Below are 16,426 nucleotides of genomic sequence, written 5' to 3' on the forward strand. Positions count from 1 at the left end.
ATGGAAGAAGTAAATTGATACAGAAAAATTTTTTAAGGGGAAATATTTTTTAAACTCTTCCTGTGGACCAGCTCCTCGGTCTGGTGGTTAAGGGAAACATATCCCACTTGGCTGGTTTGTGTCCCAGCCCCAGTGGCTTGAAAAATATGCAAGACACACATGCATGTATGCCCCAAACCTTGGCAGGATGGAGAGATGAAGGAGAAGGGATTTTGGCATGACAACACCCTATTCAGGATGCTTTCTCACTCTTCCTCTCAGTCTTTCTTTAGTAAGCACACAAGCTCTCTGGCAAAATTTAAAAGAAAAGGAAGACTATCACTTTTTGTTTTTAGAAAAGCAATTGTTATCAGATATGAGGAGTAACTTTTCTAGGATAGATTGTCTAATTGTCAACTGTGGCTCTTTTAGTTTCCTTGGATTTTACAAGATTATACTTCAGAAGAGCTGGACTTTAATAACCCTGCTGTATTCCGAGATCTTTCCAAACCAATTGGGGTAGTTAATGATAAAAATGCCAAAGTTATGCGAGAAAAGTAAGTGCTTTTTATCCCTTTCGAAAGATACCTATTCTTGTTGATTTCTACTATGGCCATCCAATTTTTGTTTGTTTAATGCACAACTACTTTTTATGATCAATCTGATAATTATGTCGCTAAGTTTTCTTGAAATATCTCAGTTGTCCTTTAAATTTCTTAACTGCAGTTCTTTTGATTACTGTTTTTTTTATTAAATTTAAATTGATGTTCCTCAAAATTTCTTTTTGCCTTGTAATAGATAAGTGCTTGGGGCCGGCAGGTGGCGTGGTGGTTAAGGTGCTGGACTCCCATATGGCCTACTGCATTCAAGTCCCAGACCTGGTGGCTTGCTTTCTCACTTTCTCCCCCTCTTTCTATTTCTCTCTCTTTGGTGAGTGCATATGTCCTATAGCAAATTAAAAAATAATAATAATAATTTTATTTTATTCATTATCATAATTTTTTTAATTTGACCAGAAAGAGACAGAGAGAAGGAGAGAGAGGGAAGGTGAGAAGGCAAGTTACCAGGTCCTGGACTCAAACTGTGGTCAGCCATATGGGAGTCCAGTGCCTTAATCACCATGCCACCTGCCAGGCCCTGTAGCAAGTTTTTAAATTGGTGTAATGGTTACATTGCTCAACTCCCACATGGCCGGTTGTGGTTCGGGTCCTGGACCTGGTGACATGAAACTCATGCCAGACTCATGTGCATACATGCCCAAAATTCCTAGAGGAGACTGGAAAGGAAGGGACTGCCGCATGGCCATCCTCCCTGAGGAATAATTTCTCACTTTCTGTCTCTCTGGGGAGTACATGTGCCCTATGCCAAAAATCTCTACAAGAAGGAAGAAAGGAAGGAAAAAAGAGAAAACATTAATAATAAATAAGATTAAATAATTCCTTAAACAAAAATAAGTACTAGAGTGTAATAGTTTCTTGAAATTTTTCTTACCAGATATTTCAGACTTCATATCCACTAATCTAACATGTAAAAATATCCATCTAACATAATATTTTGGCAGATATAAAAATTATAATACTAACCTATTATTCAACAATAATGTGAATGAATAGCAACAAAAAAATGTGGAAATTGACAAGCTATAATATGAAGGGAAATTTTTATAATTCTGTTTATTTATGATCCACCCTGTCAACTTCTGACAATTTTTTTTTTTTTTGAAGCAAGATGCTCACAGGCAAAAATTAATCTGATTTTAATTTCAGAACTTCTCTCTCCGTGTGAACTTCTGGCTGACTTTTCAGTTACAACTTCTCATAATGAGAACAATAAACTACTTTCCAAACTAACTTAATTATAGATTTATTTCAAGGTCTTTTTTTGTTTGTTTTACATTTTTGTCGGAAATCATCCTCTAAACTTTATTTTAAAAGATTCTTTCTTCCTTTCCTTTCCTTTCCTTTCCTTTCCTTTCCTTTCCTTTCCTTTCCTCTTTCTTCTTCCTTTCTTTCTTTCTTTTTTTCTTCTTTCTTTTCATTTGACTAGAAAGAGAGGGAAAGTAAGAAAGAAGCTGCCAGGTCCAGGACTCAAACCTCATTCAGCCGTGTGGGAGTCCAGCGCCCTTAACCACCACACCATCTATCGGCCCCATCTCCTGAACTTTTTGCAATGTTTAAAATGTATAATACTTAATTTTATTTGCTAGAGGATCTTTGCTCTGTATGTATGTACTCTGTCTACTCTGTCGTTGGTCAAGCTTTTTTTTTTTTTTTTTTTTTTTTTAAAATTCTAAAAAAGTTTTCTCTCTTTTTTTTTTTGGAAACAATGTTCTGCAGGAAATACCTATATAAATAAGTCATTTTTTGGAAGTCAGAGAAACAAGTTGTTTTAAATTTTAATGGTAGGGCCGGCTAGCTTGGTGGCACAGTGATAATGTGCTGCTTGAGAGAAGCCAGGTCCCATAATTGGTGAACATGGTTCAAATCCCAGCCCACTGAGGCTGGCAGGTGGGACAGTGGTTAAGGTGCTAGACTCCCACATGGCCGACCACGGTTCAAGTCCCACCCTGGTGACTTGCTTTCTCACTTGCCCTTTCTCTCTCTCAGGTCAAATTAAAATAATAATAATAATAACAAATAAAATAAATAATTATTTTTAAAAAACAACAATAAAAACAAATCCCTACCCATTCAGTCTAAAAATGCTAAGCATGCATCTAAGTGTCCAAGATCTAACAGGCTGAAAGACTTACTGTCACAAGGTGACCAGGCTCTCTGCAGGGTGCTCCTGGCTCCTTCTCTCACTCTCAGTGTTCATTAATACAAACTCATAAATAAAAAGGATAACTTAAAAAAATTTTACTGGTATATTTTTGTATAGGTACACATTTCTCTGATTTCTTTTTAAGAATTATTTAATTGTATTAATCATCATTATTATTTTTTAATTTGACCAGAATGGGACATAGAGGGATAGTGAGATAGCAAGTTACCAGGTCTGGGACTTGAACCATGGTTAGCCACATGGGAGTCCAGTGCTCCAACCACCATGCCACCCACTGAATTTTTAAAAATTCCCCTCAGTATTAATAATTACTGTGTGAAAGGAAATTGGTCTTAGTTTGATGAACTGGTTACTTTCTTTTTTTAAAAAATCCAGCATGTTGCCTCTAGAAACTTTTATTAATTCTTACTATATTTTATCAACGCTGATTCAGATGTCACCATTCGGCCCAATTACCCAGCAATAGAACTTGGAGAATCACCTATATCCTTTGCTAATAATCTGATTTGGGCTTTTTTCCTATCCACCACCTCCTTTTTTTCTTTTACTTTTAGATTACTAGGCATTAATTTCCACAAATCTTCACTGGACCATCATGGTTTTTTCCATTACCTCAGTCACAGAAACATGTCTAATTATCACCTGCTTATAGTAGCAGAAAAATGTAAACAATCAGAATGACTAAAAGTAAAAAAATACTTAAATTATGGTATATCCAGACAATGAAATACCATTCATCTGTTAAGAATAGACTATTCTGAGACCAGCAGATAGAGTAATGGTTATGTCATTGGACTCCCACATAGTTGACTGTGGTTCAAGTCCTGGACCTGGCAGTTAAAACTCACACTGGGCATGTGTCCATCCCCAAAATCCTGAGAGGAGAATAGAAGAGAAGGGGAACCAGCAGTTAGCGTAATGGCTATGTCGCTGAACTCCCACGTAGTCGACTGCGGTTCACATCCCGGACCCAGTGGCTTAGAACTCACGCTGGGCGCGTGTGCGTGCGTGCCCAAGATCCTGAGAGAATGGAGGAGAAGGGATTGCGGCGTGACCATCCCCCTGGGGGGTGATTTCTCACTTTCTGTCTCTATGTCTCTCTTTGTCTGTCTGGCGAGCGCACGCACCCTATAGCGAAAACCTCTCCAAAAAAAAAAAAAGAGAGAGAATAGAAGAGAAGGAATTGCGGTGTGTCCATCCCCCACCCCCACCAAGAGATGATTTCTTGCTTTCTGTCTCTCTATTTGGCAAGCACACACACCCTATATCAGAAATCTCTCTAAAAAAAAGCCTATTCAGTCATTTGGGAGGATGTTCAGATAATTATTCATGAAAAAAATAAATTGTGAACAGTATACTATATACAACACTTATGTAAAACTGAATTTGTACACTAGTTTATATGTTAAGGTAGTCAGATATTCATTAGCTAGTTAATAACGATTATCTCTGGGAAGTGGAATTATAGTCAATTAAAAATTTCTGTTTTAATTCTCTGTTTTCCAGTTTTTCTACAGTGTACATGTAGTATTATTGCATAATACAGAATTCTTCCAGAATACTGTATTACCGTCATTTTATTGTTCAGAAAAAGAGTATTAAGAAATAAATATAGTCCAGCCCGTGGCATGGTGGTTAAAGCAGCTGGATCCCATATGGCCGACTGCATGGTTTGAGTCCTAAACTCTAAAGCTTGAGAAATACGCCAAGCATGTGTGCGTGCATGCCCAAAATCCTGAAAGGAGGGAAAGATGGAGGAAAAGGGATTGTGGCGTGACCATTCCCCATAAGGGGTGCTTCCTTACTTTCTCTGTCTCTCTTTGGCAAGCAAACATGCCCTCTAGCAAAATCTTTTTTTTTTTAATTTAACAATACCATGTGATACCAATATATAGTTTAATAATAACAATGTGAGCAAAGAATAACTTTTAAAAATTCTGTTTTTAGCGTTTTAATAAAACATATATGCCCTCTTGTATTATTTTACTTTTCTGGTTATAAAACTTTGTTGCCTTTTTCAGGTATGAAAATTTTGAGGACCCTATGGGGACTATTGATAAGTTTCATTATGGTACGCACTATTCAAATTCTGCAGGAGTCATGCACTATCTCATTCGTGTGGAACCATTCACCACCCTCCACATCCAGCTGCAAAGTGGAAGGTACGTTTTGAGTAATAAGCTATTTTTTTTTTTAAATGACTGTTAATGTTAAAAACTGTTCAACCTCATATCATATACTGTATAACAGGGCCCTGTTGGGCCAGCCTGTGACATGGTGGTTAAGGCAGCTGGATCCCACATGGCTCACTATGTGGTTCAGTACCTGGACCCAGCATCTTGAGAAACACACTAGGCACAGGTGTGTACATGCCCAAGATCCAGAAAGGAGGGAGAAGTAGAGAAAGGATTGCAGCAGGTCCATTCCTCATGGGGAGGTGCTTTGTCACTTTCCCTGTCTTTTTTTCTCTGGTGAACATAGGCACTCTGATAAAATTGTTGGGAAAACAAATCTCAGAGCCATGACTTTTAAATTTTTTTTGTCAGATTTTGATTCAGATAATAACAGCAAAACCAGTTTAAGAATAAATTACTCAAAATGACTCATACAAATGACTTTTAAGGAGAATTCCTTTTTTGTTATCTTCATACTTTGTGATTTTTACTGTCTGAAGATTCTGCCAGAAATTTAGAATTGGCTATGAGTTAGAGTTAAATCTCTTTTTTTAAAGGTTTTAAATATCATTTTATTCATCAAATCAGGTTTTTTACTTGAAGCAAGTTAGAGTTAAATCTAAGATACCTACCAGTTTAACTTAACCAATGTCATGTAGTCCTCCTAAAAATAATTACCAAGAGGAATGTAAAATGAGAGCGGTGAGGGACTTGCATTATAACATACAGTCCAGCAGGTCTGTACTCACATGTATAGCATAGTTCCTGTGAGTATTATAACTTACCTCTGTTTCACATTTTCCTACTACTCTGAGGAAACTAACTTCTCCATAAATTCTCTGTTCCTCAGTGTATCCTCCAGGTAGCTTCCTGCTTACAGGCATTTTGTCTCTCTGTTGCTTTATTCTTTAACCTTATCATTTTGTATTTCCCACCTAATCAAGAGCTATATTGCCTATTCTATTCCCTTTCCATGTAACTTCTATCTGACAATTAGCTTGGGTCCCTTCTCCCTTTCTTAAAAAGGGAGCCAAGGCCTTCAATAAGAGATTGTAGCCCCAAGATCAATAAATATCCTCAGAAGTTGCATTTGTTATGAGAGCAAGCCATTCTCTCTCTCTCTCTCTCTCTCACACACACACACACACACACACACACACACACCTGCCCCATAAAATGCAATAACTTGTAACTGGGTCCTTTCAATTTTTAATGATTTTTATGAATAAATTGTTTTTTTAAAGCTTCAGAAATGGATTCTGTGCTTCAGAGTATACATCAAGCAAGTGAAAACCATATATTTCATGAGGGGCTTATATTTATAATGCATAAAGAACCCTTATAACTAAATAATACAAAGACAACCTACTTAAAAAATTGAGAAAGGTTCTGAATATACATTTGTCTAAAGTAGATACATAAATGTCCAACGAGGACATGAAAAGATGCTTAATATTATTTTCATCAGGGAAATTCATACAGTGAAATACTACTTTGTACCCACTAGGATGACTATAATGAGAAACAGGTAAGAATTTATGTTGATGAGCATGTTGAGAAAGCAGAGCTCTCTCTTATTTAGAATTATTTATTTAATTTTATTTATCATTATTATTATGTTTTAATTTGCTACAGGGCTCATGTGCTCACCAGACAGAGAAACCAAAAGTAAGAAAGCAAGCTGCCAGGTCAGCAGCCATGCCTCCTGCTGACCATATAAGTATTGTGCAGCCTTTGCAGAAAACAGTATGCCCATTCCTCAGAAGGTCAAATGTAGAGCCATCTGTAGGAGTCCATGGTAGATAATACTGCTTAGCAAGCTGAGGCCATGTAAGAGGCCTGCATCTGATTTCTGGCCCACACTTAAAAGTTTGTTATGGTGGCAGATGTCTGGAGTCCTGACTACTTAGGGGGATCACAACATAGCAAGACCCAATCAAAGGGGCTGGCAGGTGGCATGGTGGTTGAGGCACTGGACTTCTACATGGCTGACTGCGTTTCAAGTCCCATACCTGGCAACTTGGCTTTCTCACCTTCTCTTTTTCTCTCTGATCAAATTGAAGGAAAATAATAATAACAATAACAAATACAATTAATAAATAATTCTTTTAAAAAAAGACCCAATCAAAAAGGAAAGATACCACACATACACACACACCAAAAAAAGTTAAATTATCATATGTTCTTACATTTCCACTCCTAGATACATACTCAAGATAATTAAAGATGTAAGTTTACCCAAAAACTTGTACGTGAATATTTATAACAACATTATTTATGATAACCAAGAAATAATAACCAATCTAAATGTCTGTCTACTTACAAATTAATAAATGAGGGGTATCCTTACAATGGAATATTGTTTGACTGTGAATTAATAAAGGAATGAATTATTAATATGCTACATGACAGGGCCAGCCGTTGATGTGGTGGTTAGAGATGCTGGACTCCATCATGACTGATTGTGGTTCGAGTCTTGGAACTACCAGCTTGCTTTCTCATTTTCTCTTTGTCTTTCTCTATCTTTCTCTGGTCAAATTTAAAAAATAATAATAAATAAAGTTAAGTACAATAATTTTTTTTAAAAAATGCTGCATGACAGATGAACTTTGAAAACATTTGTTGAATGAAACAGATCAGACGCAAAAGGCCATACTACATGTTTTACCTAAGTGTCCAAAAAAGGCAAATCCATAGGGACAGAAAGATTTCTAATAGGTTGTTGGAAAAGTCACGATGTATTTTTCTGTGTCTTTCTATGCAAAAATGCATCGTGACTTTTCCTGATGACCCCATAGTTAAAAGGGGTTAAGAGTGACTTCCAGTACAGCCTTTTTAAAAGAAAGTCATAAAATTGATCATGGCAATGCTTGCACAACCACAAATATTCCAATTTAAACCATTGAATTACCCACTTGAGTGAATTACATAGTATGTTAATTTTATTTCAATTAAAATTAATTTTTTAAAGAATTATTTCCTTTATTTTATTATTGTGTTATTTTTCAATTTGACCATAACAAGACACAGAGAGAGAGAGAGAGAGAGAAAGCGAGCACACGAGCTGCCACGTTCAGGACTCAAACCGTGGCTAACCATGTGAGAGTCTAGCACCTTTAATCACCACGCCACCTGATGGACCCTCAATTAAAATGAATTTTATTATGAACTTTATTAAAGGTAAAATGTAATGGAAGTATATCCACCTCTAAATTACTTGAATGTAAATTTATCTCCATTAGACTTTTTAGATAGCCCAATGTCTGTCTATAATTCAAAATTCTGCTAGAATTGGCTCTGCCTCAAACTAAGAATAGTAGGCATACAAAAAGTAATCACAGTGCCAGTAGGTGGCATAGTGGCTAAGGCGCTGGACTCCCACATGGCTGACTACAGTTAGGGCTCCAGACCTAGCAGCTTGAAAATCATAGTGGGTGCATGTGCATGTGTGCCCAAAAATCCCAGGAGGAGAATGGAGTGCAGCGTGGCTGTTCCCACCCTTCTGGGGATGATTTCTTTCTTTCTTTCTCTCTGTCTGCCTGTCTCCAGTGAGTACATGCATCCCATGGCAAAAACCTGGACAAAAAGAAAAGGTCGTCTAGGACCAGCACCATGCACAATAGAAATGTACTGCTGAAGAGGAGCTGGGTCCCACATGATGACTACAGTTTCAGTCCCCAGCCTAAGACACACTGAGCACATGTGCAAGTGCACAATAGCAAGTGGGCTGGCAGACTGGAGGAAGGGGATCATGGCATGACCAGAGTCTGTGGTCATCTCTGTCCCCATCTTTCTCCTTCACTTTCATGTGTGCACATGTGCCCCATTATGAATAAAGAAAAAAATATGTAGTCAGGTTAATCATCAGTATCACATGTTTTCCTTATAGTTTGTTTTTACCTTTTCAGACTCAGAGCCATTACTCTCTAAATAAATGCAGGAAAACAACATCCAAGGAAGCAAAAGAGAAAGATTTTTTACTTTTCATGTTTGGGGAAAGCATAATAAATACAGTTGCATCATGACCACTTTAGTTTCTCCCAACTGCTAGAGGCTCTGATAGGACTTGGTGAAACTTAATATAAATAATAAATTTAAAGTTGAATAAAATAAGATAATAATATGTGTAAGTTAAAAGATTTAGGGGACCAGCAGATGATGTAACAATTTTGTTGCTGGGCTCCCACATAATCACTTGTGGTTCAAGCTCCGGACCTGGTGGCTTCAAACTCACATTGGATGCTTGTACATGTGTGTCCAAAATCCTGAGAGGAAACTGGAGGGGAAGGGATTATGGCGTGGCCATATCTCCTGGGGGGGGGGTGATTTCTCGCTTTCCGTCTCTGGCGAGTACACACACCCTATAGCAAAAATCTCTCTTAAAAATTAACAAAAAGAAGAAAAAAAAAGAAAAGCTTTAGTCACAAACCTATTTCCTAACTTACCCTCTGTTTTTTGTTTAGTTTTGTTTTTTTAAGAATTATTTACTTTATTCATGAACATTATTATCTTTTTAATTTGATGAGAGAGAGAGAGAGAAAGGGAGAAAGCAAATTGCTAGGACTGGGATTCGGACCACAGTCAAACATGTGGGAATCCAATTCCTCAACCATCACGCCACTTTCTGGTTCCTGCCCTCTGGTTTTGAGCAGATGAGTTTGTAAAGATATTTATATATTGAGAATTTAATCAGCAGCATTCATATCGATCAAGTTACAAAGCGTACTAATGCTATAGCATTTAGAGTTACATACATACATATTTTTTATTTACTTTTTTAAGGGGTAGGGAGATTTTTGCTATAGGACTTGTGTACTCACCAGAGAGACAGAGAGACAAAAAGTGAGAAATCATCCCCCAGGGAAATGGCCATGCCTATAACCTCTTCTCCATTCCTCTCTTGGGATTGTTGGGCATGTACATACATGCACCCAGCGTATGTTTCAAGCCTAAACTTTGGTCAGCCACATGGGAGTCTAGCACCTTACCCACCACAGCACCTACTGACCCCCTAGAGTTATATTTAAACTCTGAATTTCAAATACCCAAATAATAGTCATTCTTTGTAATGTACCTTACTTAGCAAAAGTTCTCTTTTTTTTGGAGAGGTTTTCGCTATAGGGCGCGTGCGCTCGCCAGACAGACAGAGAGAGAGAGACATAGAGACAGAAAGCGAGAAATCACCCCTCAGAGGGGATGGTCACGCCGCAATCCCTTCTCCATTCTCCTCTCGGGATCTTGGGCACGCACGCACACGCGCCCAGCATGAGTTTAAGCCACCAAGTCCGGGACGCGAACCGCGGTCGACTACGTGGGAGTCCAGCGACATAGCCATTACGCTAACTGCTGGTTCCCAAGTTCTCATTTTTTAAAAAAGTCAATATTGTATTTATTTTATTTGAAAATTTTCTCCAGTATGATTTGGTTGTCAACTGTTCTTACTAAAATAATAATGATTATTAAAATTAATGGTATTTAGTTCCTGACAACAAAATATGAAATGATGAATTATCATCATGAGAAAAGCAAATTGTGTTTCTAGCTATTAAACAGAAATATCAAAAGTACTTCTATTGTTTTTAGGAGGGGAAGAGGGTTTGCTGTTGGATGGGTGTGTTCACCAGAGAGAGAGGGAAAGTGAGAAATCACCCCCTGGGGGGTGGACACACCGCAGTCTCTTCTCCATTTTTCTCCTCGGATTTTGGGCATGCACACACACATACCCAGCATGATTTTCAAGCCACCAGGTCTTTCTTAGATTCAAACCGCGGTTGACCATATGTGAGTCCAGGCCTTTGACCACCATGTCACCTGCTGGTCCCAAGAGTAAGTCTATTACTATTAATCCTGAGGGAATGTAAAGGTTTAATTTCATGCCTTGTTGTCCTCATTTAATATTTATTGTTCTCCTTAAATTCTGCATGCAGGTTTGACTGTGCGGATCGACAGTTCCATTCCATCCCTGCTACCTGGCAAGCTCTCATGGATAACCCATATGATGTCAAAGAACTTATTCCTGAATTCTTCTATTTCCCAGAGTTTTTAGAAAATCAAAATCGTAAGAAATAGGGGATTGAAATTTTTGACTCAGCAGGGCCAGCAGGTGGCGTGGTGGTTGGGACACTGGATTCCCACCATGGCTGGCCATCGTTGAGTCCTGGACCTGGTGGCTTGCTTTCTTACTTTCCTTTTCTCTTTCTCTGTCTCTCTCTGATCAAATTTAAAAATAATAATAATAACAAATAAAATTAAATAAATAATTATTTAAGGGAAAATTTGACTCAGCATTTCCTGATGCGGAGCCTAGAAAATTGTCTTTCAGAACATTTTTGTGATATACTGATTTTTTAAGGTTCATTCTGTCTGTGAATTAACAATAGTACCAGTCTTAAATTCCAAGAAAATGCTATTTAGAGGGCTAAGATAAATGAGACAAATTTGGACTGAGGTCCAGCCATGTGATGTAGTCCACAGCTTACTAGACTACGGTACTTACTGGACTACAATACTTAAAGTACTGAAAGCCATATGGCTAGTTGTAGGTTTGAATCCCCAGGTTGGCCATATCAAATCGGGCAGGTATATAAGTACCCTAGATCATGAGAAGCTGGAGGGCTAAGGAAAGGGGATTATAGTGTGAAAAGATCTGCTTGGTCAGTGGTGCATTTTCTCTCACTCTCATATGTGCATGCCCTCTAGCATTAAAAAAAAAAAAAAAGATTGGGGGCCAGCAGGTGGTGTGGTGGTTAAGGCACTGGACACTTTCACATGGCTGACCACAGTTCAAGTCCTGGACCTGGTGGTTCCCTCTCTCTCTCTCTCTCTCTCTCTCTCTCTGTCAAATTAAAATAAATGAATGAATAAATAAAATTAAATAAGTAATTATTTTTAAAAACATTGAATTGGTGAGAGAATTTATCAGAGGACAATGTTTACTAGACAAGTAAAATAGCCTATGCCATTTCAGCCATATACCCCAGTTACATTAAGAATCTTAGATAAGGTGAAGATCTCAACCATGGAGAGCAAACCACAGGTCCATGGATGAATCCATCACCAAACTCATGTTTTTATAAATGGTGTTTCCTTCAAATGTGGCTGGCCATTTTACTTATGTATAACCTATATAGAGGTACTTTCTTTTCTTTTTTTTTTTTAGAGAGGTTTTTGCTATGGGGCACATGTGCTCACCAGAGAGACAGAAAGCAAGAAATCACCCTCCAGGGGGGATGGCCACACCGCAGTCCCTTCTCCTCCATTCTCCTCTCTGGATCTTGGGCATGCACGTACACGTGTGTGGCATGAGTTTTAAGCCCCTGGGTCCGGGACGCGAACCGCAGTCAGCTACGTGGGAGTCCAGCGACATAGCCATTACGCTAACTGCTGGTCCCTCGAGGTACTTTCAAAGTAAACTGGCATAGTTGAGTAGTTGCAGTGGAGACCTTACTACTTACAAAGCCAAAATATTTATTCTTTGACCTTTTTTTCAAAAAAAGCTTGCCAATTCCTGATTTAAAGTATAAGAGAAGAAGCAAATTAAAAATCATGATGACTAGGTATAAGTTATATACAACAGTGTTCCAAATTTTTTATTTTATTTTTGAAGTAGAGAATCATAGAACTAAATGTGTTCTTTAAAAATATCAAACTACTGGAGCCATAGGCGGTGTGGTGGTTAAGGCTCTGGACCACCATGTTGCTGACTATAGTTTGAGTTTACCCCAGCCTTAGCCAGCCAGGGTCCCAGCACATGAACCTGGGACCTTCTCAAATGGCTTCAGCATCACAGAGCATTGCTTTGCCATTGTACAGTAGCATTGTACAGAAGGTCTCTTGTGTAAACACTTTTCCTTCCACATTGTGTGAATAAGGAAACCTCGTATTTGAAAAATAATTGTCAAAATGTCATGTTTTAACTATATGAGCAAATCTTTATTATGTTCTACTTAGAATAGTGTTATATAAATACATTATTTGGGCCAGCCCCACAGCCTACTGGTGGAGGGAGCTGGATCCCTCATGGCTGACCGCAGTTTAAATCCTGGCCCCAGTGCTTGAGAAATGCATCAGATGTGTGTTTGTCCAAATTCTGACAAGATGGAGAAATGGAGAGGGATTGCAGCTGGCCATGCTCTATTAGAGGGTGCTTTCTCCCTCTCTCTTTGTCTCTCTGATGAGTGCACATACACTATGGCAATTACAGAAATATATTATTCTTCCCTAAGACAAACACAACTCTTCCAGTGAATGAGTTTAAAGTATAAGTTACACTGGGGCCAGCAGGTGGCGAAGTGGTTGGGGATGCTGTGACTCCCATGTAGCCAACTGCAGTTTGGGTCCTGGACCTGGCAGCTTTCTCTCTCTCACCTTTCTCCTCTCTCTCTCTCTCTCTGGTCAAATTAAAAATAATGAAACAAATCTTTATTATGTTCTACTTAGAATAGTGTTATATAAATACATTATTTGGGCCAGCCCCACAGCCTACTGGTGGAGGGAGCTGGATCCCTCATGGCTGACCGCAGTTTAAATCCTGGCCCCAGTGCTTGAGAAATGCATCAGATGTGTGTTTGTCCAAATTCTGACAAGATGGAGAAATGGAGAGGGATTGCAGCTGGCCATGCTCTATTAGAGGGTGCTTTCTCCCTCTCTCTTTGTCTCTCTGATGAGTGCACATACACTATGGCAATTACAGAAATATATTATTCTTCCCTAAGACAAACACAACTCTTCCAGTGAATGAGTTTAAAGTATAAGTTACACTGGGGCCAGCAGGTGGCGAAGTGGTTGGGGATGCTGTGACTCCCATGTAGCCAACTGCAGTTTGGGTCCTGGACCTGGCAGCTTTCTCTCTCTCACCTTTCTCCTCTCTCTCTCTCTCTCTGGTCAAATTAAAAATAATGAAATAATAATTTTTTTTTAAAGTGTAAGTTAAACCAAATAATGCTGAGAAATCATATTTTTGTAAATTAACCTTTGGAGAAACTGTTACTTATTTTTAGTATAAGGAAAATACTTAATGTTTACTTTTAAAAATATTTATTCCTTCCATAAGAGAAGGAGACAGGCATTCCCAACAGGCTCTTTTTGCCACCACTCACCCACAGTTGACCCAGATCATAGGCATGTGTGCACCCAGAGCACTCAGGAGGGTCCTAGGACACAACTCACATGGGTCCAAGACATTATCATTGCACCATCGCCCGGCCCCAATGTTTGTTTTTATTCAGATGAAGATGAAGAGTTTAACTATAGTTTCTCACACTTTTCTCAGCAAAAAGACTAATTCTTATTCTGATTTACCTTGTAATAATAATATGAAACTATGAGTGTACTCCCAATAGATAAGAATTAAAGGTGACAAATCTCATTTGCTTAGGAATGTATCCTCATTTGTGTTCTATTAATTTTATTTATTTAAACCTAAAACGATTTGATATGTTTATCTTTTACATGTCTTAGAATTTAATTTGGGTCGTCTCCAAGTTTCCAAAGAACTAGTAAATGATGTCATTCTCCCCAAATGGGCTAAATCAGCCGAAGATTTCATCTATAAACATAGGAAAGCTCTGGTAAGATTTTTGTGTTTATTTAATAGACAGGTAATGAGATAAAGATGTGTTTTCCAGAGAATGGGTTAAAGTATATCTGACTGTTAATTATTTTTCTAGATTAATTTGTAATCTATTATATATGCCATTTTTAGAATGTACACTCTCAGTGAGAGAAATAATTCGCAGCTATCTTTAATCACCATACAATCTGCCCTCTGGTTACAAATTATTATTTTTTTAACCCTTGTTTCATTTTTTATCTTCTGTGATAGAGAGGATTGGGAAGAGAGGGACTAGAAACCCCAGCACAATCTTCATGTCACACTTTACCCCTAGCCTCAGCAAGCCAGAATCATGGCACACAAGCAGGTGGCCAGCATGTATGGGAGAGTCTCTAGATGGAAACCTAGGACCTTTTCATGCAGAATCTTGCACTCCTGCTGCACCACCTCTGCAGGCCCTGGCCACAAGTTATTTACACTCCTCTGCATGCAAACTATATTCACATCCTCTTAACCCCCACCCTAACTAGATCTCATCTCAGTAATGCAGGGATTGGCAAACATTTTTGGTAAAGGACCAAATAATAAATATTTTGGCTTTGTTGTCCGTACGGTCTGTGCCACAATTACAGTAAGTTGGAAGTCAAAGGTTTCTCGTTTTTTGAACAGTTTTAATCTCTTTCTAGTTCAGCTAATTAGTTTAAAAACACCATGGATTGGGGCCAGCAAGTGACGTGGTGGTTAAGGGCACTGGACTCCCACATGGCCGACCACAGTTCAAGTCCTGGACGTGGTGGCTTGCTTTCTCACTTTCTGTCTCTCTCTCTCGCTCTTGCTCTCACTCTGTCTCTCTCTGGTCAAATCAATATAAAGTTAAATAAAATAATCCTTTAAAAAAAAAACTTCCTTGCAAGTTGTTTTATTTGGAAATGCAATTGATAAAGTAATACAAGATATTAATAATATATTGCATAAGTGTTTTAAAATATAGATGCATAATTGGAACATTTAGCCTCACTAGGATAGCTTTTACCACCAATACACTATTAATAAAATATTACATATTATTTTATACAGTCATAAAAAAGTTTCAAAAGTACAAAATTAAACAAAGAGAACCACATACTTTCCAATCCAAGTCACTGCACTTCTAATAACCTTTGATAACAGTTTGGTATGTACTTTTCTAAATAGATAAAATATATATTTGTTTGATAGGTAGGTAGATAGAGATAGGTGAATGAATACATATCCTTTTTGTAAATTATCACCAAGACTTTGAATATAATCCTTTAAAAAATAAATAAAAATTAAAAAAAAACCACCATGGATTTTCTTATGTATCAATTCTATTAGACAAAAGTCCTTCTATATTACTTTATAAAACAATCTCTTCTCTACTTTGAGCCTTATGGGAGGCTACTTTGGAAAAATGCCCTTAAGACCATTAGATATTATTTTCTAGTTGAATGAATTTATGAGGTGTAACCTTAAACCTTTCTGAGATTTTTTTATAGCGAACCCTTGAACTAAACTTTTGCCTAAGGCCGTATTTTAAGAGTGGTCATCTGGGGACCAATTGATGGGATGATAGTTAAGGCACTGGACTCCGACATAGTTCATGGTTCAAATACCAGACCTGGCGGTTTGCTTTCTCACTTTTTTCTTCTTTCTCTGGCGAGTGCATGTGCCCTAAAACAAATTAAATAATAATAATAAATAAAATTAAACAAATATTTCTTTGGGGAAAAAAATGGTTTCGGGAACCAGCAGTTAATGTAATGGCTATATCGCTGGACTCCCGCGTAGTTGACCGCGGTTCGCGTGTCGGACCCGGTGGCTTAAAACTCACGCCGGGCACATGTGCGTGCGTGCACAAAATCCCGAGAGGAGAATGGAGGAGAAGGGATTGCGGCGTGACCATCCCCCCTAGGGG

The 16,426-nt window shown here is 38.1% G+C and overlaps 1 protein-coding gene across 7 annotated transcripts in view; it reads left to right on the forward strand.

Moving 5' to 3' along the window:
• NBEAL1 (neurobeachin like 1) overlaps window positions 1-16,426 on the forward strand; it is a 209,066-nt gene that overhangs the window by 159,724 nt on the left and 32,916 nt on the right. For all 7 annotated transcript variants that reach the window (XM_014589572.2, XM_027773657.1, XM_027773656.1 and 4 more), the window contains 4 exons: window positions 412-536; window positions 4,785-4,925; window positions 10,865-10,995; window positions 14,397-14,506. In XM_014589572.2, the coding sequence (XP_014445058.1) occupies window positions 412-536; window positions 4,785-4,925; window positions 10,865-10,995; window positions 14,397-14,506 (507 nt within the window). The remainder of the gene's footprint in view (window positions 1-411; window positions 537-4,784; window positions 4,926-10,864; window positions 10,996-14,396; window positions 14,507-16,426) is intronic.

The sequence above is a fragment of the Tupaia chinensis genome, unplaced genomic scaffold (genome assembly GCF_000334495.1).
Source record: "Tupaia chinensis unplaced genomic scaffold, TupChi_1.0 Scaffold000361_2, whole genome shotgun sequence".
In the NCBI taxonomy this organism is placed as follows: Eukaryota; Metazoa; Chordata; class Mammalia; order Scandentia; family Tupaiidae; genus Tupaia; species Tupaia belangeri.